The 25,736-nt window shown below is 37.0% G+C and overlaps 2 protein-coding genes across 2 annotated transcripts in view; one reads left to right on the forward strand and one right to left on the reverse strand.

Annotated features, from left to right (window-relative positions):
* Window positions 1–3,677, reverse strand: part of LOC127632679 (EF-hand and coiled-coil domain-containing protein 1-like) — a 33,339-nt gene extending 29,662 nt beyond the window's left edge. The window contains exons 1-2 of the mRNA XM_052111418.1: window positions 2,837–3,677; window positions 657–1,072 (exon numbers count right to left, since the gene is read on the reverse strand). Coding sequence (XP_051967378.1) covers window positions 657–1,072; window positions 2,837–3,604 — 1,184 coding nt within the window. The 5' untranslated portion in view covers window positions 3,605–3,677. The remainder of the gene's footprint in view (window positions 1–656; window positions 1,073–2,836) is intronic.
* A 4,396-nt stretch (window positions 3,678–8,073) lies between these two features.
* On the forward strand, window positions 8,074–25,021 carry cfap92 (cilia and flagella associated protein 92 (putative)). Its single transcript, XM_052111448.1, has 17 exons — window positions 8,074–8,200; window positions 9,332–9,581; window positions 9,701–9,918; window positions 13,699–13,903; window positions 14,930–15,040; window positions 15,157–15,302; window positions 15,819–16,017; window positions 17,274–17,458; window positions 18,712–19,565; window positions 19,651–19,845; window positions 20,358–20,628; window positions 20,729–20,893; window positions 21,014–21,118; window positions 21,583–21,736; window positions 22,919–23,118; window positions 23,320–23,483; window positions 23,642–25,021. Exons 1-17 carry the CDS (start codon window positions 8,198–8,200, stop codon window positions 23,667–23,669), a joined length of 3,453 nt encoding a protein of 1,150 aa, XP_051967408.1. The 5' UTR covers window positions 8,074–8,197; the 3' UTR covers window positions 23,670–25,021.
* Window positions 25,022–25,736: the final 715 nt, after the last annotated feature.

Here is a 25,736-nt window from a genome sequence, read left to right on the forward strand (position 1 = left end):
CTCTAAAAAGGACAGGAATTAATTTGACTCGGGTGGTTTATCCACGTCTTCTGAAGTATTACGGTTGGTTTTGGGTATAAACACTCTTCTCGTGTCAAGTGTAAGGAAGTGTAATCAAGCTTCAAGTCCTGATCACATATAGGAGACTGCTGATGGCAAAAGTTATGGTGAAAATGAGTTACATTTTGGTCTGTCCTTACCCAAAACCATATACTATTTCTGCAGAATACATGGATTAAACCACTCTATTTGAATGGATTTCCTTTATGCTGCCTTTATGTCCTTTTTGGAGCTTGGAAGTTTTGGACACCATGGACTTGCATTGTACAAACACATCATACATCTTTAAAAAAATATCTTCGTCTGTGTTCTGCAGAAGAAATAAAGTAATCAAGATTCAAAATACTGCCCCCAGTGGCCAAAGCTTGAAGTGTTCTTGAATTTATTGGTAGCATTATGTAAGCTCCATTTTGGGGTGAAATGTACACAAATTGTCACCAAAAGGGAAAATGCAACCTCCAAATTGCAAACTAGCAAGTAGCAAATCATGGTTCATGGCTGTGATGTAACTAAAGCCTATTGGCTATTAAAAAAGGAATTAGCCCTTCAGTATCACCCATCAAACCCAAGCTTCATTGCTCAAGTGTGTGACTCACCTGTAGAACAGGAGCTCCGTCTCCAGCTGTTGAACATGTCTCTGCAGGACAGGTACATGACTGGCTTTGGCTTCCAGTTCTTTTACTTTCATAAAGCTACTAAGCACAGCCTGCCTGGCCTCCTCCACCCTCTTCCTCATCTCAACCTGTTCCTTCTTTAGAGTCCTGTTACATTCCTCCAGCATCAGCATGGCCTCGCGTGACACTCGAAGCTCTTGCTCCAGCTTTTGGTTGAAGAGCATGGCCTCCTCAATCTGCCCGTCCCTGGAACTCCGGATGAACTCCATCTCTTTCAGGAAACTCTGGATATCCTTCAGGGTGCCAGAGGTGACGGGGTTCTGCGCAGTTCGCCTTTGGTGGGCAATGAAACAGCCACCCTCTGGTTTGTGTTTGGAGTGTCTTTTCCACAGCCCAACCTGTCATACACAGACATATGTCCGTAGAATGTTGTCCCTGTCATTGCCAACATAGGTCAAAATTGCCATAGAAAAGTATTTGAGATTATACCCAACCTAACAATCAAATCAAAAGTGTTATATAGACAATATTGTTCCTCAATCATATTTTACAACTAATCACCTACATTGGGGTCCAAAAGTAGGAGATGCTTTTATTTTGCATTTTTCTAATTTAATTATTTTCATTACAAATTAGATTATCAGAATAACATTGTGAGTGAAAATTGAAAAATGAACAAAAATTTCAGAATATCTTAGTATGTGGTATGTCCTTCTTTTGCTATAATAACAGCATGTTGCCTACTCAATATTGCATGAACTCCACAAGTTTGTGCAAAACCTGATCATCCATGTTATCCAGCATAATATGAGACTGTTGAGAACAAATTTGCTTATTTGATTAGTGACCTAGCAATAATGTCTTTCTTTGTTTTATTTAATTTGCAAATGCAAATGCACTTTACCCCTTAAACGTTATGTGGGTTGAAAAAGACCCAGATCAAATCTAAATGCTTGTTCTTTATAAAACTACTTATGTTTTCATGGAAAATTAAATGTTGTGATAATTTTATTAAAAATGTGTTTAAATTAAATAGTTGATATGGTTTTTATTAAATTCTAAAGAGTTTCATGCACATTGAAATGTGACAGTGTAATAAAAAAAAAGCTATAAAAAATGAATATGGGCAATTTTCCATGTTTTGTGGTAACATTAAATATCTTAACAACCCTACCCACACAAACAAATAGATATAAGTACAATGGACTAGGATAAAATGTTTATTTATTAAATAAATAAATAAATAGTTATATGTTTGTAAAATTACAAACTTATGTGAACTATTTGCTAATACTATATTTCTATTACTCTATATAGCTATATTTGCTCTTTGGATTGGTGAGGCGTAATGAAAAGGGTAATGTTGCAGATTCAAACATATTAAGAAGCGGTCTAGGTGCTATTACCATTGTACCTTTCCTTCATGATGACTGTCCCTGTAATGAGTGTAATGTCAAGCACTTAGCATAAAAGCAGTAGCTGAGTGACAACTTACTATTCTTGCATAGTATGACATAATATGGACATGGTATTAAACACAGGTATTTAATTATATAACAAATGGAAACGAAACCAAACAATGTATTACAAGAGTAATACCAGTGTTATTATTAAATACATTAAACACCATAGTAATAAAAGGGTCATTTAGAACCCATATGCATTCTAGGAGTAAAAAATATTCAACTAAATATTTAAAATGTCAGTTCACATGTTCAAAGACACTTTAATTGAGAAATTCCTACAGTGGCACATCAAAACCACTGCATGCAAAAAAACTAAATATAACATATTATATATACTACCTAAATAAATAAATATATTAATATATATATATATATATATATATATATATATATATATATATATATATATATATATATATATATATATATATATATATACTCACAACATAATTCCCATAGTTACATGTATGTTATTCCATAATTTTGATGGCTTTACTATTAAATAAAATGTGAAGAAAAATACATTTATAATAAAGAATAAGTGTTTCAAAACTTTTGACCGGTAGAGTATATTGGCCTACAGTCAAAAAGTAGACAGCCGTGCAATCTTTGACCTTTACATATGCATTCTAGGGTTACATCCTAAAGTTTCCTGTTTATTTACAGTACGCGAATATCACAAAGAATGTACTGTACCTGTAAAGCCAATGATCGAGCATCACTGCTCTGAAGAGCCGCGCGCATGTCCTCCACCAACTCTCTGAGACTCGCATTTTCCTCTTCAAGTTTGGCTATCCTATCCTCAGCCTCCTCAAGGGCCACGATTTCCTCGTAACACTCCCTGGTGCACGATCCCAGCTGCTTACAACCTGACGTGTGTTTCTCCACAATGGGAGATGAAGAAGTCTCTCCGCTTTCTCGTTTATGACTGGTACCCAAACCCAGCAGCTTCTCTCGACGCCTCAAAGGGCTCCGGAGTCTGATCTGCGTCTCTATATGCTCGCTTTCCTTCCCAATCAACAGCCTCCCATTCTCATAGTGGCACCCAGCTTTGGTGCTGAAATAACCGCAGAGTTTGGCATGAAACTGCCTGAAGCTGAACTCTTTGGGTAGATTCTCCAAAATCCCCGCGCACTCCTCCAAATCACACTCTTTATCCAGACCCAAAATCTCGCAAAGAATGTAAAAATCCTCGGCGGGTATTTTTCCATCTCCCTGACAGTCTAGGTGGTGAAAAATCTCCTGAAGGTATTGATCCAACCCGGTTGCGAGGACTATAATTTCGTTTTCCACTCCACGGTCTAGTCCGTAATGATACGCCAGAGTGCTCACGATCCATTGCGTCCTGCGAGCGGGTCGGCTGTATGGATCGCATGCGTCTGACTTTTCCATCCTTTTTTGCTCACAAAAAATCCATTTGTAGAGTCTAAATGGATTAATGGATTCAACAGATCCTCTATGCATACAAACAGTTTACCAAGTTCATGTCATCTGAACACCAGGCCGCCCCCCAATCTTGTCGTAGAAACAGAGTGCGCTGTGCGCGTGGGGGCGTTGATGTGGATGGAAGAAAACGAAGTTAACCATTTGTATGGGACTCAGAAAGGGGGCTAAACCGTGTCTGGAAAGGGTTGTCGGATTGCAATATTCAAGAAGCTTTTTTGGCATGCTAAATAATAAAAATAACAACATGCCATTACATTGCCAGATTCACAAACATATAATAATCATAAATTAAAACATTATTTAACATACTATGGCTCCAAAAAGTGTTTGGACACTTGAGTCTCACACACAACAAAGCTAACAGAATATCAAACCAAGTGCAAACATATGATAGGGTGACATCAGCTAAAGTGGGCCATCAGGTAAAATGGACCATTTGAGGTTAGAGCAACTTTCATAATTGCCCCTACAACAAACCAAATCTGTTTCCAAAGGGGTTCTTGATCTTTTAAAAGTGAATTGCTGCTAAAGTGGGCGGGGTAAGACTTCAAAGGGAGACTGAAAGGGGTTGGACAAATCAACCATTACTCTCAAGTAATACGCATTGTAATGGGATAGTATAGGCAAACTCAAGTTATAGGACAAATTAAGTGTTTAGGTATGTTTTAAGAAATACAATATTTGATTTAAATCAAATTAAAATTATTTATAAAGACAATACAATTTCACATGAAGGCCCATTTTACCTGAAGGTGGTAGATAAAAAAAAAGGTGGGCCACCAACATTCAGTTAAAATGGGCCACTTCTTAAATAGACTTTTAATGTATTTTGTTACAGCTCATCTTAACAATTTTTGATATTACTCATCAAAAAAACCCTACATATATACAACACAATATTCCATCTAACTTCAAACTCTTTATTTGACATAATGCCTAAAAGTAAAAAAAGAGAGACAATATTATTATTTTAATATTTTAATATTATTATTATTATATCATTATATTACAAGTAATATAATAATAATACTAATATAAAATAGAATGATAAAGGAGACCTGAAATAACAAAAAGAAACGTGATTTGATTTTATGCCCACGTAGGTTTTTTGATGATTAAAGGAGCCATATGTAATACATTTACTGTAAAAAAGCATAAAATGATCATAATATGTTAACAGAGATTTAGGAAACATGCTAAGTTGAAATACTGGCTTCTCTGAAAGCAATGCTACAGCCAGCATATTCTACTTTGAAATGTCCATTCTGTGCCGAATTTCTGTTTGTGTTTTGGCTTGTGTGATTCCGCCCACTGCCTATTTCCCAATAGTATAGACACCCCGGGTTGCTAGATTCGAAACAAGTTAACGGGCAAACACAGCACGCTGCAGTCATTGAAGCCAGCAATATGTCTAGCTAACATTGAAAGAGATATAAATAATACAAATGAGCTGTTTTATAATTTGCAAACAATAAAAACATTGTAAACGTATACATTAGCTGATCAACTTACAGTATAATGCTTGTTGCTTGCCATTGTCAGTTTGCTCGTTCCTGTTGCATGCCCTGGCAACCCGCGTGAGCTTCGAGTCTGGGGAGGAGGGGGCGGGGGAGACAAGTCTTTCCAATATTTAGAATTTGTACTGCAGTACCCATTTTAAATGCTTGATATCATGTTACATTTTGCTCCTTTAACCAAAAAGTGGCCAATTTTAGCTAACCACCCAACTAGAGCTTTTAACAGAACTTAAAGGAATCAGATCAATATTTAAGTACTTTTTTACTATACATCTCTTCCTTAGCAGTAGGTGGCGATATGTACGAGGAATGTGAATCACCAAAAAACTAAAAAAGAAGAATGCAGAAGAGAAAGTGGAGATTAATAGTAAAAAAGACTTAAATATTGATGTTTCTCACCCACACCTATCATATCATTTTAGAGACATGGATTTAACGAGTGTAGTTTAGATTACTTTTACACTGCCTTTATGTGCTTATTGGAGCTTCAGAGTAGGGATGGGCAGATCGATCCGAAAAGTATTGATACTTCAGATACTGATGTTGTATCAAAAATATCGATCCTCACACAGAAATATTGATTCTAAATTATTATTATTTTATTTTAGTAGGGATATTATTATTTGATTACCACGAACAATAATCAAAAGCTTCAAAGTGAAATAAAATGGATTAGGCTATAATAGCAAATACTTGTGCATGGAACTGTTTCTCCTTGCACTCATATTAACATTCATAAATGCTGAAAAACACAAGCAAACAAGCGCATGTGACATCACAAGACTCATTTAAAGAAGATGGACCAGTGCCTTGTAGAGGTAATGAGAGAAAATCAGCAAAACAGCTTCTGGTGTGTAGTCTAGGGCATATGCAGGCATACGTCGTATGCCTTCCTATCTGTTTTAGGATTTTGCGTATGTGTTTTATTATTATTATTTTAAAAATAATGTACAGAGATTCTCTCTAAACACGCATGGAGATGCAATGTGGAGCACTGGCAAGACAGACAGTCGGACTACTGATTCACCAATCAGAACATACATTTCAGATGCAATTGGATATTTATTGGATATTTATCATATTTTCCGTTTCAGAAAGGGGTGGGACAATTCCAGCATCTGCTCCACAAGCATTCCTGGAGAAATTCATCATTTAAGCTGTATATTTATTTCGCTGCTAAACGTAATCTATATATATATATTATACATTTAAATGTAACGTGTGCAATTAAACTTTATGAAAATACTGCATGTTATTGGACCCCTGATAGCTTTTGATGCTCTTTTTTTTCTTCTTTTTTTTGCCCTTTACTGCTGTCCATAGTGCCTTTTTCTCGTGATATCAAACACAATTTCACTCTACACAGAAAAGCACATAATAGTACTCAAATAAAAAACATACATTTTTATGTTGGCTATGGCAATTCAAGATAACGTGTCAACGTGAACATTCCTACACTCATATTAATGCTTAACAGTTTATTGCGTATTATGAATTAGTTTATTAGTTAGAATAATAATAAAGTATTAACACTTTTCATAGTAGTCTAATAAAAGGAACAATAATGACACCTTTTCATTTAAATACATATTTAATAAGTTACCATACAATTGTTCTTAGCAGTATACTCTACACCATGCCAGCAAGAAACTTAAATTTGTACACATTTTACATTAACTCTCTCTCTCTCTCTCTCTCTCTCTCTCTCTCTCTCTCTCTCTCTATATATATATATATATATATGTGTGTGTGTGTGTGTGTGTAAATTAATTTTAGAGATCGGGTGCATGTGTTTTTTTATTAAATTCACAGTATGCCCACCTCTTCAGACTACACCACTGCTTCTTGAGTAAATTCACACTAAAATAACAACATATAACATAGGAGAAATTCTTATTTCTATATTTGTAATTGTTGTTAATAAGTAATTAAAAAAATTGTTAACCATGGTTTTACTACAGTAGGCTAATATTGTAGTAGTAACCGGTTAATTATGTGGCAACTATGGTTTAACTAAATACCATGGTTAAATTATAGTTAATGTAGTGGAATGTTTAGTTTTTGTAAGGGTAAACAAAACAGAAGTCTAATTATTTTCTGTTTAGTCCATAAAAATAAACAATGACTTTAATAAAGACAAAAGTAGGCCTATTATTTTAAATAACCCGTTTTTATCCCAGGTAATTTTTATAAAATTATTGGTATCATTTCGAAAAGAAAACAAGTGGTATCGCTCATCCCTACTTCATATTTTTGCCCACCATTGTACTTTTCTGCATAGCGCAATCCCCTTCGGCATACCGCAGCGCCGTTTTGTGGCCCATTCTGCATAACGCGGTGACCCGTTTCAGTTTATTGCTTCGCATTCGGCCGGCCCACCGGGATAAGTTCCAGTTCGCCATATAATCAATACGCCCCTGGGTCGATTTTGTCTAAGAGCAGATGCAACAACAATGAAGGTGACCCGCGATTTATCATAATTTATGCAAAATCCAGTGTTTTTTTCTGATGAAAATCTAAAGAAGCCCTAATCTATAGTAATCTGTCGGAAATGGAGTGTTTCAACCATACGAACACTCACTCAACCACACAAACAGCACTTTTTGTGCAGTTTCAGCGCAATGTGAGCGAAGCGCCCATAGACAGCAGTTATTTTCTGGGCTACTAAAAGAAACCTGAAGGCAGCACCTGTTTGGAGAATATAGTCAACAAAAAAGCAAAAAAGACTTGTAGTATTTTTCGTGATTATTTTTTTAATAATAAGGAATTCATGTTCTGTACACTATGGTATATTTCTGTACATATCTGTATACTGTTGTATATTATGTTCAGTTAATAAAAAGGAAAAAAAAAGAAAAAAAAAGAAACAGGAAGGGAAGGGGTGGAGCGTTTGTTTATAAACAGTAACTTCTTCCGGCGCGCCCTACTCATTATGTTCACGAGACTCCGGTTGTCAAGGCGACGCAAAGCATTCCATAACAAAAGCCGACGTTAAAAGTTGTGTCAGCACGTTTTGACTTTTCTCAGAGGATTAAAATGAGTTTCTTGACGCAAACGCTAATGTAGGTAGAATGCTGGTAAACATTCTAAAAAGATGGTAAGTTTTCAGTTTAACTTTTATATTTAACTTGTAATAAAAGCAGGAGACTGCTGATTTCTTGCGGATGTTGTTTGAAATTCTATGGTTGGCCTTTTTTCTTATGACACGCCTATGCAGTTTTTAATGTTTTATTAAATATTGTGTACCTTTTCTCACAAAATCTGGGTTTGATATTTCACTCACAATACATAAATAAATATAAGCACCATGGTACCATAGTAGTACTATGGTATTCTTGGAAACACATTGGAGTACTGTGTAATTATCATGATACTGGACATGAATAGGCTTATCATTAAGTACAGAAGTATAGGGGAGAGCAGGGAGCAATAGGCAGCTAGTTGTCACACGATAGTTGTTGTTTAGTGATTTTTTTCCTCATGGTAGGTTTATACTGAAAGTAAAATTCTACATAGCCACACACATTAAAGTCATTTTCAAAGTCATTTCCCAGCAAGAGAGATAAATTGAACACACATTGACCTTTTGTGACAAGTTGCCCCAACAGCAAGGCATGTTGTCATACTATATGGGTTAAGTTGGAACCTGCAATGGAACGGTGTCATTAAACTATTGGCATATTTTCATGTGAACATTGCCTACATTACACAGACTATTTGACAATTTGGCTTTTCAGCAATATTAAAAAAGTAAACAATTACGAGGCAAAAAGCAATTCATGAAACAACAAAAATGGAAAAGTAACATACAAAAATATCAAAACATTGTTAGGGCAACAAATATTATATTTGATAAACTGCATAAATTAATTACATTTAAAGCAGGGACTAAAAATGGCAGAATTTTATATTTTGGTTCATTCTGAGCAGACACTGTATTTTTTTGTTCCGGTTCTGGAACAAAAAAAAAAGAGCTATAAAAAAAAATATGATGATAGTGACAATTATTATAGGATAGAATTCACATAAAGTATTCTAGTTTGAGAAGGTTTTGAAACCAACAAACAAAACTACTGCTAGAGAAAACACATTTGTGCAATTTAACTCACATGATTGTCCTTGTGACAATTTCTTTGTGTGAAACTAGCCCCAGTCTCACCCTACTGTATATTAAAGTACTATGGTAAAACCATCACTCTAACCCTGATTCTAATGTCTTCTCATCCAGGACAAACCTATGTGGAACTCAATAAACTCCACAGCATCACTTGACATGGAGAGTGTCAACCGCTGCCTCAATGATCGGTCTGAAAACTCAGCATTACTCACAGACAGTGGACATGATGCTAACAGTGAAGATCCAAATATGGAGATGTCAGAGTCCATCCCTCTATTTGAACGAACAAAAAAAAAATGTAAAACTAACCCCAACTACACAGTAACTTGTACAGTCAACATTGCACTAGCTGTCCTTAAAGGTACGGTAGCATAATTGTTTCAATGCACAAATCATAATTTTCTTTGACATCTTAAGCAAAAAAATTTTTATTATGTTTTTAATAGTCAGAGTTTCAAGTGATGACTGTCATTTTCTTAGACCAAGAAGAGAATGTGGAGTATTCAACTACGTCTGAGAAAGAGAAAAGTAAAAAAGAGCCAAAGAGAGAACCTTACAGTGAGGTATTGGAGGCCCCCAGAGCAGAGAGCTATTATTGCATTGAGTACAATATGCTTCCTGATGACCCTGAGCCAACCAGAGTGGATCTAGTGATGTTTGGCTTAGCAGCTAAAGTCTACATGCAGTATGAGACTAAGGTAAATGATTGGAATGATTTATGATGCGGACGTGCATTCAGGACACGTCATGCCGGAATTAGTATAATTACCAGATGAAACTCTAAGATTCTAGCTGGAGCCATTCCAGGGGCGGAGCCAGGAGTTTCACAGGGGTGGCCGATCAGGGGCCAGCGATCAGTCTGTGGTGGCACAGAAATATTCGGGCAGCATTTTTGTATCATCGGACAGGGATGGGGGGGAGGGGAGTGGATACAGTGACACCCGGGATGGAGAGGTGCGGTGACCTTGGTTTGCGCACAAATCCTGTGTGTTTTGCTAAACAGAGATGGTTCCACCTCAAAAAACTAAATGGTGCCCAAGACAAAAATTTACCAAAATGGCAATTGCAAATGGGGTGGCCAGGCTTCAGTCCATGGTGGCTTTGGCCACCCCTAGCTCTGTCCCTGAGCCGTTCATGTCCTCGGAAATTATATGTTTCTGTAGCAACAATCATGAGGCCAAAACAGAAACGTGTGGCTATTTTTTTGATTACGACAACATTGTTATTGACTTTTAAACAGATATACACCAATCAGCCACAATATTAAAACAACCTGCCTAATATTGTGTAGGTCCCCCTTGTGCCACCAATACAGGAGTAAATTGTAGAGACTGTTGTGCGTGAATATCCCAGGAGATCAGCAGTTACAGAAATACTCAAACCAGCCCATTTGGCACCAACAATAATGTCATGGTCCAAATCACGGAGATATTGTTTTTCCCCATTCTGATGGTTGATGTGAACATTAACTGAATCTCCTGACCCGTATATGGATGATTTTATGCACTGCACTGCTGGCACATGATTGGCTGATTAGATAATTGCATGGATGGTTGTTGGTCCCATGAGTATTTGAGTAACTGTAACTGCTGATCTCCTCCTCGCACACAACAGTCTCTAGAGTTTACTCAGAATGGTGCCAAAACCATAAAACATTCAGTGTGAGGCAGTTCTGTGGATGGAAATGCCTTGTTGATGAAAGAGGTCAACAGAGAATGGCCAGACTGGTTAGAACTACAAAGTCTACGGTAACTCAGATAACCGCTCTGTACAATTGTGGTGAGAACAATTGTGGTTAACATTCATAAATGCTGAAAAACATAAGCAGACAAGTGACTGTGATGTCACAAGACTCAGGGGGGAGCTACACAATATTAGGCAGGTAGTTTTAATGTTGTGGCTGATCGGTGTATATATAAACTTCCTTTAACTGTTGAGGTCACTGCTATTTTGGTCATTTTTACATGATGTCGTGACAATCAAGTCAGAGCTTTCACATAATTCTAAACTTGCACTTTAGTATGGAGCCCCTTGGTAAACCAGGGCAATACAGGAAAACGAAAACTATGGGAATAAAAATCTTAATTTTGTGCTTATTCTGGTATTACTATACAATTACCAATGTTTTACTATGGTTACTGTAGTAAAACCATGGATTTGCTATAGTAGAAACCAGAAGTTTTTTTTTTTTTTTTTGGTTGAAACGGTTTTACTATAGTGATATTGTAGTAACCATGACTGTAGTTGGCTAACCATGTTTTTATTTTTATTTTGCAGAAACCATAGTATTGCCGTAGTAATATATTTGTAATTATGAAAAGTAACCATGTTTTGTTTTTTTGTCAGAAATTGTGGTTTTAGTACAGTATACAGTAACTAGATAGGTACATTTCCTGAAGAAAATGTGAGTGGTGCTTGCCGTGGCAAAACTCGTCAAACAGCATGTTATAACTTGAAAAGAGCAAAAATTATGGTCATAAATAAATCAACCCGGAAGTCTGTACGATTTTCTGGTGCAGAAATATGTGATTTGTTACTCGGTCGCTAGGGTAAGCCCATGTGGTTGCTATGCAGTTACCAAGGTAATACAATACATGGCTCCTTTCCATCCTGAGTGAAATAAGTCAACCCGGAAGTCTGTAGTGTTTTCTGGTGCAGAGATATGTGATTTGTTGCTCGATTGCTAGGGTAACCCCATCTGGTTGCTAGGCAGTTACCATAGTGATACTAATGAAGTCTCCTTGCCATCCTGGTTGAAATAAATCAACCCAGAAGTCTGTACGATTTTCTGGTTCAGAAATATGTGATTTGTTACTCGGTTGCTAGGGTACTCTGCTTAGTTGCTAGGGAGTGGCTTGGCAGCTGCCAATCATGAAACTGCAAAGGCTGCTTGTCAGTATGAATGATATAAAGCAACTCCCATGCCTCTGTGACATTCAGAATGGAAGATATCCCTGTATGGATTTTGGTTGCTATGGTGCTCGACAGTGGTTACTAGAGAGGGGCTATGAAGTGTTGAGGTGATTCATGATTGGCTGTTTGCTGCCCAGAGTCAAACGAGACCACCCTTGTGTTTCTATGACACTTCTATCCGTAGATATCCCTTTGATCGCTTTCATTAGAAGTCTATGGGACTTGTTGCTAAGGTGCTCTAAATTGTTGCTAGGGCGTGGCTTGATAGATTAAAAATGATCCTGAGAGACTGATTGGTCGTCTGAGTAAAATGAGCCCGCCCCCTTGTCTCTATGACACTGTGATCCAGAGCTATGTTCAATACAAAATCCCTATGCGATTTCATTTCATGGGCCGTCCTACACCATTGTAAGTCAATGGGGGCAACTTTGGGCAGCTCCTGCCCCCCCAGGGGTGCAACATTTACCCCATATTGAGGTATGCTCTTACAGAGCCTGCCAGCCTCTTCAAATGTGGCAAATCACACGTTTCTGCGAAATCCTCGCTCGGAGTTGTGACGCGTCAAAGTTTGTCGCAATGTTAAGTCTATGGGATTTTTCGGACGCTTTTTTGCCCCTGGGGCAAATACCGTACCCCCGATCGCTTATAAAAGTGATAGCACATGTGTCCTCAATAGGCCGTTCGATTTGACACCTCATTCGTGGGTCTACGCCAAACGGTGCGGGACGAGTTAGGTGCCGAAGTTTTGTACGGAGATATAATAAAAATAAAAATAATAAGTATGTGAGATTACAATAGTGATGCTTTGCAAGCACCACTAATTAGTTAAACTATGGTAATTGTATAGTAAAAGCATGATAACCACAAAATTATTATTTTATTACCAAAATTTTTTTATTATTACTATGGTTTCGCTACAAATATCATGCTTAAAATATGGTTACTGTAGTAAAACCATGGTAAATTTATTACAAGGGAACCCAAAATTATTTCAGAAAAAAACCCATCTCGCACTGTCCTCTAAAGGGCTCCAAACTTACGAGTTCAACAAAGACATGATTGGTTTTTACAACATGATGTGAACAGACCATTAGATTAGAAATTCAAGTTATTAAAAGTGTGAGTTTCTAAACTTAATTTTACTCCCTTATCAATTACTTATACATTGGTTCACAGTAAATGGTATTTTAGTTTTAACTTGGTAACTACACAGTTGTCAACTCATTCAATCTATAGTTATGAATTATGGAAGGTTTTGCTTTACTGGCCCATTAAAAGCTGGTTTAGAGCATCAGTCAGTGGCTAACTCAGACTACTATTGTATACCTTGCTGTTAATAGTAAACACTTTTTTTGTCTACCACAGAAAGCATAATTACTACATTTCAGTATAATCTTTCAAGAGGTTCTTTAACTGTATTCACTCTGTGTTAGTAAGAGGTAGAGCATTCAATCATGTTGTGTATTGATTGTTTATATTTGTCTGCAACAATGCATTATAAATCATTCTAATTTTGTCGTAATATAAAAAAATCTTAATATTATGAAATTATGTATTCTGACAAGGTGCTGAAGCCTTGGCGAGAAGGAAACAAGGTGTGGGTGAGCTGGTCTCAGACTTTGAAGCTCAACGTGACCAGAGAGCTCCTCATTAAAATGGCCTCCCATAAGATTATGGTTAGAGTGTGGGACAGCAATGACAAAGTGTCCTTCAAAGCCAAGAATGACAGACCCAAAGCCTTCAGACTGCCACAGGATCCAAATCAAATGGGTATGATCTTCCATTTGAAATCAGCTTTCAAAATGATTATGCATCCAATTAGAGTTTTCATCAAAATAACTACTGTATCATGAAAACACACCTTTATTATTTAGCAAGATCTATAAGTTAAACGCTGCGGTGCATAATGGGTAGGATGCGAACAGTTTTCAAATCAGTGTGTGCTACCCCAACGGCTTTCACTGTTGCACACATCCGTGTCTCCCACTGAATGCATAGATGTGCTCTATATTATGTCCAGGCACCCCACAAACCCGGGCCCATGACAAAAGGTCCAGTTGTCCTGACTTATCGGCGGACCTAAATGTACTTAAATTTTTGCATTTTAAATGTCACTGTAAGGTATTAACAGGATGGGCAAGAGGAGGCTGGACCCGGCTGAACAATCAACATAAACTTTTAATGCCACAAAGGAACTTAAACACAACTTAAACTGCTTTCCAACATAAACAAAACAAAGACACACATGCAACACGTGCGTCTCTCTCTCTCAAACTGGTGTCCCGGCCGCTCCTTATCTCTCTCCCACTGATTAGTCAACTCATTACCAGGTGTGCATCATCACGGACCGGCCCCTCCTCCTAGTCACAGTCAAATTAGCTTTTTATGACACTTTTGGTTAGGTTTAGGTTTACATTTTAGGGAGTTAAAACTCAATACAGCACTAAACCTCATCTGTTAGGGAGAAAATTTAACTCTCTTTTAGTGCCACTCAGTTGACATTTAATCTCGGGACTGCCGTGATACATGTAAGGAACCGTGTAATTTAATTTTGCACAAATGTCTCCACGGTCACATCATTTTTATGAGATCAGGCTGTATATTGTTGTTGATGTCTTTATAAAGTGCAATTAGCATAGAAAGAACAAATATACTGTAACAACATTTGGCTTAAACATTGACTGGAGGAGGGGGATTAGTCATAGTGAATGTTTTTATAGGCTTAAAGACAGTAATGTGCTTTACAGTGTGCAGGAAGGTGACAGTGACTCTTTTGTGAAATTTGCTCTATGGCAGGTGCTACCCCTGAATCTGAGACAGCGATATCTGGTAGTTACATCCTCACATCTGTCATACAGTACAGTGACAGGGAAGAAAATTATACTGATTTCACAGCACAAAACACAAGTAGCATTCTCTGTGATCCTTAAAAAAATCATTTTTTTTGTTTATGCCAAATATTGCATTAGAGTTTGAAGTTGGTGATTAAAAAATATAAACATTCTCACCAAATCTTTTCAAAGGTGGCATTATGAAGATGGTTTGTAAGCTGAGAGCCACCTTTGAGAGAGACACTCTGAGAACTAAAACAGCTAAAAAACACCAGAGAGATCCAGAACCAACTGATGATACGAAGCTCTCTGAGCTAAGCTGTGCCACAGGTAGAAATGTCTAGAATGTCAAATTAGCTTGATTATTGTGTGTTTTGCAACACTACACGGTAACACTTTTCAAAAAGGTTCCATTCGTTAACAGTAAGTAATGCATTAAGTATCATGAACTAACAATGAATAATATATTTTTTTTACTGCATTTATAAATCTTTGTTAATGTTAGTTAGTAATAATACAATCGTTCATATTAATTCATGTTCATTCATAGTGCATTAACTAATGTTAACATATACAATTTTTGATTTTAACAAAGTATTAATATATGTTGAAATTAACATGAACTAAGATTAATAAATGCTGTAAAAGTATTGTTCATTGTTACTTCATGTTAAATAATGTAGTTAACTAATGTAAACAAATGGAACCTCATTGTGAAGTGTTACTTTACATATGTTATAATGTTATCATGAAAAATAGAGAATATAAAAAGTCCATAAAGACATCCCAGCCATATGCAATTCATCAAATTGCTTGATATAGCTATACATTGTGAAACAGTCTCATTTATCTAGATAATGTCATGGCTCTTGAGTTGCACCTCAATGGTCACCGTGTATGTTTGTCTAAACTCAGTCACTATTAAGGGTGGCTTTGCAAAAGAAAAGAAGGCACTTTATCAGAAACCCATCCAGGACAATGCAGTAATCTTGGACGTCTCACCAAAAAAGGAGGTTGCTTCATTGGAACTTTCTTTCACTTCTCTACTTGCAGGTAATCTCTGCCTAAAGTCATGAATCTATACAATCTCATGCTTATCCCTTAAAGGGATAGTTCACCCAAAAAGAAATTCTGTAATAATTTACTCCTACTTACGTCATGCCAAACCTGTCTTCCTTGGAACACAAGAGAATATATTTTGATGAATTTATATAGTGAATTATCCCTTAACCTTTGAGACATAATTTGCTTGCAATAAGGTGTTTTAAAGAGCATTCACAGTATATCAAAAACCCGGAAACTGGAGCTTCGGCTACTGGGGGCAGTGGTATGAACTTTGGTAAGTGCGGACCGAATTCATTGGTAGAACTTGCGACCTACTGTTGCAGAATTCACAGTGAAATGAGTCTGAACCACAATTCGTCGCCAAACATACAAAGTTGTATTTATTCACAGGCTTCCTATAAGTGTGTTATGTTTATATACTTTTATAATACAGTATGAACGTGACTTCAGCAGCTAATTTGGGGCTGTTTCCCCTTATGCCTGAGCACTGTGGGGTGGAACTGTTTATGTAAGAGGCATCCCTGCAGGGTCCTTGCTACTTAACCTCTTATTTGGCTGTGGAATGGCACCAGCTAAAGCCGGTCGACTTTTTTAGCTTTTGATGTGTCTCGCCCAGACCCCCAGCGGCAACTCCTGATGAAAGCCTTCGCTTGGGAAATATTTTTTCCTTGTTCCCATAAAGCCGAGCCAGACAATTCATATGTAGCCACTTTCATTCCAGAGTCGGAGTTTACAGGGTGGATGCTATTATTCAATCCTGCTATTATTTTGCCATACTATTATTCGTAAATTGCAGAAACCTCATGATGAGTATTATGGTTATGTGGAATGTTATGGCAGTGATGTTTCCATTTTTATATGTATTATTGTGGCTGTGACATATAACACACCAAATTTCATTGTAAAAGTTAATCCCATAACAAAAATGATGTCATCATCTACTCACCCTCATGTTTTTCCAAACCCGAATTACTTTCCTTTTTTGTGTGTTACACATAAGATGTAATGTAGAATGTTTGCTTCAGTCACCTTTGAGTTTCAATAAATGCAAAAAAGAGCTGCATCATCGTTCTTCAAAATCTCTCTTGTTCCACTGAAGAAAAAAAGCATACATGTTTGGAACAAAATGAGAATGAGTAAATGTACATTTTCACTCTGGGTGAATTAACCCTTTAATTATTTTCAATATGCATACAGTATATTATTCTGAGCATTGCCTGGCCTGCACTGTGTCTTTATGTTAGGGAGCACGACACTCACTGACTGCCTGGGATTTTGCTCTGGTGGAGTAAATGAAGGATTCTGGAATGTCACTCTGGACCAGCCACTTTTATCTGAGCAGCTAAAGGCTGAGCTCAACCCACTGGTCATCACTATTTTATCTGCTTCATCTCTGCCATCCTCTCCTGTCCCTTTTCATATACTTAAGGTAGTTATTTAGTATACACTTCAGCCTATTGTGCCATTCAGTGCTGATGACACATTTGTTGGAATCAAAATATCAAGTATTTTATTTCTTAGAATTAATTTATTAATTACATATTTTCATTATATTATAATTATTAAATATATATAGGAAGTGATATTTTATTTCATAGTGAGGCTCTGAAATGCTTGTTGCTAGCCAAATGTCACTGTGAGGATTTTTTGCACTCTTACATTATGTTTGGGCTCATTTTGAAAGGAAGTAATAAATGCAAACAAAGTGACTGACAATGTGTTTTTTCACATTTTAGCTTATTCATGAAATATAAAAGAATATGGAAAACGGCATGTTGTTACTTACAGCAGGGGATCCTGATTAAAATGAGCCCAGAAACAACTTAACCGGGTGCATTGATGGCAAGATAATCCTCACAGAGCAACATGACATACTAACATGATTAAAAATATTTATCCTGCTAACACACACTCTGTATATACTCGTTCACCAATGCTTGGAACTGTCTGACAAGGAAAGTAGTCGCAAGCTGTCAAGATTGAGATTCATCTGAACTTATTACCTGCAAAAAGTTCAGTGATGATTCCACTATCAGTACAATAATAATAATTTTATTTGCTCAGTTATAGGCCAGTAATATATCGGCCGCCTATATATCGTGCACCTCTAATTGCAATAAATATACTGTATACTGTAAACATTGCAATTATGTTTTATGAAGTGATCAGTAACATTATTCACAGATAAATATTAAATGAATGTTCCGGGTTTATAAAAATGAAGCACAATCGACAGCATTTCCTTTAATTTTCTTTAAAAAAAAAAAGGCAAAAATCTGGGTTACAGTGAGCACTTACAATGGAAGTGAATGTGGCCAGTTCGTAAATGCTTGTGTACTCGCGGCTTCAAAATTATCGTCAGAAGATGAAAACAATATGCATGTTAACATGATATTAGTGTGATAAAATCAATTCCTAACCTTTTCTATGTAAAGTTACTGTGTAAAACCCATGACTGTGTAAAGGCATAAAACCTAAAAGGACCATAACAATGATTTAAACAACTTTACTACTCTTCTATTTCTGCTTCTTTTTTTTTTAAAAAAGGGGATGAGTCTGGTAATCAACATATTGCCACAAATGTCGTCGATTGAGCTTAAACAAATATCCAATGCAGAATATTCCTTTAAAATGTTACCTTCAACTCACTGTTTATAACCAATATTATTTCTCTTACAACAGGCAACGTGTCTTCCTGTCTACTGCCAGTACAAATTCCACAACATGCCTGTTTACAGAACTAAAGGCCATGATCACAACGCAAATATCTACTTCAAGGATGTGAATGTAATTTTTACTGGTCTACTAAGCCCTGGAAAGCTGCGTGAGTTTCTCACAGGCCCACCTTTGGAGATCGAAGTCCACGATCGAGACAGGAAAATTGAAAAACCCTCAAAAATTCCAGCCATATTCGGCACTGAACCTAATGATGACAAACTAGGAGTTGTGGATCTAGGTATCACCAAACGGACAGCTACACTCCAAAACCCATATGGCATAGCAAAGCTGGATCTGTTAGAGCTCCTTCAAGGACATACATATTTGAATCAGAGATTACCAATTAGGAATTCAAATATTCAGCAAAGTGAACTGGAGAGAACAATGCTTCAGACTAGCTCCTTTGAGATTCCATCAGATACCTCAATGTCCATGGGCCGTTATCTTGAGGCTGACTCCCAACTAAAAGTTCAAGTGGAGATAGCACATCCCCTACATTCCGGGAGTGGAAACCGTGAAGGAGATTGCCCATTTTGTCGCATCATTTATGTTTTCAAGTATAATAATACTCCTGTCTTAGCTAAACTGACATCTGAAATTCTGCAAATCAATGCAGAAGCCTTCCAACTGGATTGTTATCCATATGAAACAATTCAAAGAGTCCTGTCTGGTCATAAAATGAGTGCCAAAGAAAGAGAGAAAAAAAACCTGAATGTTCTAACTGGATTTCATCTGATGGACAAGGCTCTACATCTTTTTGTTCTGGAAGGATTGAAGGATCAAGCTGTCAAAAGACTATGGACCTCAATGAAGATTAAGTAAGAAAGCCATGATTTAAAATGCTTTCACACATGCTCAAAATGTAACAATATACAGAAAAGTGACTGATCTGTTCTTTTCCAGGTTGAATGGAGATGAGGAAGAAAAGGTGACTATTTTATATAACTCAAGCTTGAGTTTCTCAGAACGATTGTATGACACGCTTGATGTAGGTCTGAGTCCGATTTGCCTTCTGAAGCCATTGGAGTACATCATTAAGGAACCTCTGGTGTTTATCAGAAATGTAGTCCATCACGACTGCCTCGAAGCCATGAAACGGTAAAATTGCAATTTCACCCAAGACACAGCTCTTCTTTGACTTACATTTGCCTACACTATCAGAAAAAATTTGCTGTTTAATGAAAAAAGCCATTACTAGGGTTGTAGCCTTGTTTTGGATACATGTTTATACCCTTGAGTTGACAAAAAGTATGCTTTTTTGCTCCCAGAGGAACAAAACATATACAGTAAATGTACCTTTAAAGGTACACAAAAGAAAAAAATGATGTACCCTAAACACATTCAAAAGAGTTACATAACCTTGAGGGTACCACCCCAGTAACGGCCCTTGTACCTAAATGGTGCTCAGCTGGTGTGGCTGATCGGCCAACTGGTTTCCCAGACGGATTAGCTGACAACTGCGCAAAACCCCTCTAAAACCAGCAACAGACCAGCCTTACAAGGCTGGGAGACCAGCTAAAACCAGAAAACCACCTTTTTCAGGAAGGGTGTCATGAACAGTACATAGGTATTGTTGAAGTTAGCTAATTTTTCCACTTCCAACGCTTTAGTATAAGCCAGCTATGCCAAGTCAAGAGGCTTATTGACGCAGTACACCGCAACCTGTTCCCATCAACCGACATGATTCTTAGTTTGACCAAAGGATTTGGATTCGATCTTGGGAGAGGAGAGCTAAGGTTGGTGAAGGAAACAGAGGAAGCTCAGGACATAGCCAATAATAACCATGTCACAAAGGCAACAAACAAACCTCTTGATAGCTTCAACAGAGAGTATTTCCAAAGGAAACAGCATCAGTGTAACAATATGAAAGACTTCATTCAGGTAATTAATTAATTGCTTATATTGGTGATAAACATCCTTTATGATTGCCAGGAAAAGAATTGGCCTGAAGTTAATAATTTGCTGTTTACAATAATTTCAGGCAAATATTGAAGGTATCCACAGGGCAAGTAGTGCCTTACAAAAATCTGCACCAAATATGCTTGTGGGCAATGTTGCTGATGGACAGGCTGGTAATTCCTACAACATTCAAATGATGAAGTCCAAATCTCAGGGTAAAGAACTACTTTACAGAGAACTGGCAAAGGTTGGCATCAATTCAAAAATTTCACAAGGGACTTGGGAAGAAAAAAATACTTGTGATGCACGTAGGCAAATTTTAAAACCTTTTTTGCTACCAAATGTAAGTAAAAATTTTCTTTTGTAGGACTCCATTTGCATTCACTTCACTTATCCTGGTTTCAAGAGCAGTTTTGAATCTAACCAGCACTCAAATCAACCAGACGATGCACGTATAGAGGAGCTGAGAAAGGTGCTGTTGTGGTCATGCCATACCGTCATAACCGCCATTAGTCTTGAGTTCCTTTCACTGCAATGTCAACTTTACAGGCATTCCTTGGTGCTTAAGCAATAAGATAGGGTTTTTACTAGTGTTTCTGTACCTTTCCCACATCTTTACAGATCCCCTGAGCTTAGGATAGTACTTAGATGCAAGTTAGTTACAGTGACAGGGCTAATGCTGATTGGCTTATTGGTTGCTGTGTTATCTAGAAGCATGTGCTTGCCTAAAATTATTTATCTGCTTTTCAGAATCTGTAATTTATTGTTCCCTGCTGAGCATGAGCACAGAACCAAAGAATGTGAACCTCACATTTATGAAAGATGATTGATGTTATCATTAGTAGTTTCTACGATTTGAGCAACTCAACAAGTTATGTTTTTCAACAGCATTAATTTGTCTCTTAAACTTGCTTTGAATGCCCTCTCTGACCACAGCCTTGGAGAGAAAATATTCTTCATGGGAACAAACTTAGGCCAATCCTGTCTAGATCCAGATTGCCATGGAATCAGAGAAATCAGGATTTTGACCTTTACTCCAAGCCACCATTACTGTTTGGACCAGACCTGCCCCAATGCATCCATTTGGCTGGTAATGTTTTCATAAGATGAGCCAATAATATCCCATTTGGTGTTAATAATAGGGATGCACTGATACTACATTTGTTTGCTGATACCGATATTTTATATAATTCAAAGTAATTCCACACCAGACACATTTTCTTACACACAAGAAACCAAACCAATAGTGTCCAAAAAGATAAATGAGAATTTTACCAAAACAGACATCCTTACCTTAACCAACACCTAAGTAATACAAATTAAAAAAAACAAACACACATTAACTGAAGCAACCACGTCATTTTGTGTCAATTCTATGGCACTTCCACTTGAACCATGACTGTCGAGCCCAAAGTCCAATGATAACTTAGCTGAGCTACCAAACAAGCTAATAATATAGGAATAAGTGTGTATATGTAGTTGGGTGTGTAATACAAGTGTTAAAATGTTTTGTTTTCCAAATCTTGTGTTAAAAGTAAAAGTGTTTTGATATCATAACCTAGCAGGGGTTTTATGTGTGACAATGATTAAACCACACAGTAGTTGTAGCATCACTAGTGTTAATTTCACCAGGAAACTGCAGCAAAACATAGACAGTGGCATGTACAGGTCAGTTTGCAAAAATGTATATGGAGTAACATTCATTCTATGAGACCAGACTATAAGCATTAAGAGAGGGAATTTTAATCATAGGTATGCTCCCTCCCTGGTAAGGGAATCCTAGAATGAGCTCAGTGTAAAAATAAATCCAAGATGGCGGAATTTTTTTGTATTTATAATCCATTCAATACAGAAAAGTATTGATTATAATAGTTTAGAATAAAAGGAACTTGACTATTTAAAGCAGGCTACAAAAAAAGGAGATAAGATTACTTTTAAACTCTACATATTATTCAAAGAACATTATAGGACAGAGCTTTTTAATATTTTCTCATGGTCAGCTGTGTCCGTGTTATATGTGATACAAAAACACCTCTTCTTTGCCTTATAGGTTAATCTTAAACAAGCCTACACTATAACAACAAAAAGGTGCTGTTTAAAGAACAAAGCTGTCACTGGGGTTCCACTGTTTGTTATGAGTACTTATTTCTACCCAAAGACATGTAAAGGGAATCCTAAAATAATGTGGACATGTGATAAAAATAACCTGCAACATCCATTATTGTTGGAAGGATGTTAAGAGTGCACTCATCTTCCTGTTGTATCTTTTTAGGAGAGACTCAGTTTCAGTCTGAACCTGTTCAGTACAACAGGCAGCTAAAGAAGAAGATGCCTTATGAGACTTCTCAAGAAAGTGGAAGAGTTCCCGGGTTTAAATGTCACATGAAGAGAGCGGGCCTGGATAAACTACAAGACATACTGAAGGACAAGCCCATGAAATATTCTTTAAAGAGACCAGGGATGACTTTAAAGGTAACAAAAAATGTTTTTTTTTCTGATTGAAACCAAAAAGAGAAAGAGTACACAGTTCCACCCCGCAGTGCACATGCATAAGGGGAAACAGTCTTCTATTATACAGACATCCCTGATAAACACTAATTAATCATTCTTCAGCATGCCTAGAGAGAGGCTAAGCTTGCTAAACCAGAGAACTAATCCCTGTTTTTCCTCTAGCCCATTCCAGCTATTTCTGTGGTCCAGCAAACTGAGTCGACTGGCTCAGCGAAGAGAGAAGCCAATATTCCTTTCGCTCCTGGACCCTTCCAGAACCACAGCTTGAGCTGGGACAAAAATGCTATCCCAAGACACTCATCCCAATACAACAAGTTCCCCCTCAGGTAAGAGATTATCATCATATTTTAGTTTCTACAGATTAATAATTAATTACAGGCCAGTTAGCTGTGCTAAGGAGGTTTTCAACGGGCCTGTGGAGTATAAGAACAAGGTAAAAAAACAATGAAACTGCCCTGATATACATTTTTGCATTATTTAACAGACATGACTGGAGGCCACATTCATTTTAGCAAAATCGATGTGCTGTGCCACTTACGGATGAAGAGAAAATTCCACAGACACCTACAGTACATTAACTGCAACCAGCAAAGACATTACCTCACATATGCATGAAATGTTTTGCTCCAAAACCACTCTAATACTGTCATTTAATGTCATTGAACTAAACTTAAAAAGCACTTAGGTGGCATTTTATGAAGGCTTGTCATAGAAACAGAGAAAAATCTGAAAAATCTACAGACCAATGTTGGACATTGAGGATCAAATTAAATGCATATTGTGAGAAATCATTTCAATTTTTACTTTAAACATATTTAATGAGGCAAAAATTAAATACACACAATTAACATTTAGCTAACATCTCAACAGAAGTAAGAATGGGTTCAACTGAGATATGCTTAAGTGGATAAGTGCTGTGGGGTGTGGGAAGACCCAAGCTACCAAAGACTGTTTGCTATTAACAACCAAGGACCATGCCTTGTCGCCCACTCAGAATGCAGGAGACAGCCTGAACACTCCAGTAAGTTCTGTCCAAAGGATGTGAACAGATATACGCCCTTTTTGCCAAGACCTCCTGGGCAATCTTCTTTCTTTTGGCATCGTTATTCTCCAGGAAATCTGAAAATAACATGCACCCCAATTCATTCACAAAATGACATTTGCATGCATGCTCTTATCTAATGCATTGCTCAGCCTTGAGTTATTAGGTGAAGGGTAATTGGAACAGTGTGAAGAGTGCATGCAAGTGTTAGTGACTGATTATGGTTTGTATGGTTGTGAGGGAAATTCTTCAACATGTGCAAGTGCTTTGTCTTGCAATGCAATAAAATGAGGAGGGCTGGTATCAATTATAGCCATGCATTATACTCACTTTTTTGAAGCCGAGTCATCAAGAAGTTGTTCTTGAAACAAGCATCCTTGCAGAAAGTGTTGGTGAGCAGCACCTGAAACCCAGTATGCTTTCAAATGAGTTTTAACAAGGCTGTTTACATTAACGATTAAGCATAGCACGCAAACAAAAAGAAAGTGCAAGCACAGGTCCATGATAATAATGCTTCGGCAAAATTATTTATATAACACTGACTTCAGAGGATCAGTTTAACAAAACAGATATTGACAGAAATGGCATGAAATTATGAAATGTGCATTAAAAGCATATATAATCTAATAACTTCTTTATGAGTTGAAAAAAGCTAAAATGCAACCAGCGGTTAAATTCGTATGAATTTCTTTCTTCAGCAGAACACAAATGAAAATATTTGAAGGATGTACAGTATAATGTGTTTTTGTCCATACTAGGGTCTAAAAATTTTAAGCTCCAAAAACAACATAAAGTCAGCATTAAAGTACTGTAATAAATACTACTCGGTGGTTTAATCCATGTCTTCTGATGCAATATTTTGGGATTTAGGTGAGAAACAGACCAAACAGTCCTTATTTCCTATAAATCTTGACATCTACAGTCTTCATGAACATGCAATGTCTTATTGGTGTATAATGATAAGGGGATTGAGTACCTGGCAACTGCAGGCCGGATGTTAAGATTTATAGTGAAAAGGGACTATAAATCTTACATTTTGAAAATATTCATACAAGTTTTAAATGGCATAAGGATGAATAAATGATGAGAGAATTGTCATTCTTGGGTGAACTATCCCTTTAAGGAATTGTACTTTTATTCTTTTTTGCTGTACTTTTTACATCCTTCATTTGATCTTCTACTACTTTTACTGGCAGATCAATGATTTGTCTCAAAGAAGCTTTCGTAATTGAGAATCCATTGAGAGGTCCTAGTTAGAAGCTTTTACTGTGGCTTGTTTTGAAACTGACCTTGTGACCTCAATGGGAAATGTTTTAGGATGGGTTCATTAGAGTTACTAGAGGCTTGTTACCTCATGGTCATGGATGCTTATAGAGCGACTTGTATGGGACAAAATAGCAGTCATGGTGTAGAGGTTAATCAGAACGTCTGCAACTTTCTTGAGAACCAACTGCTCTATAGAAATCAAAATAATAAAATTATTGTAAACTGCGATATTAGAGTTTCTTACACATTAGAGACTGAGATCACATTGAAA

Source organism: Xyrauchen texanus, chromosome 39 (genome assembly GCF_025860055.1).
Source record: "Xyrauchen texanus isolate HMW12.3.18 chromosome 39, RBS_HiC_50CHRs, whole genome shotgun sequence".
NCBI classification, from domain to species: domain Eukaryota; kingdom Metazoa; phylum Chordata; class Actinopteri; order Cypriniformes; family Catostomidae; genus Xyrauchen; species Xyrauchen texanus.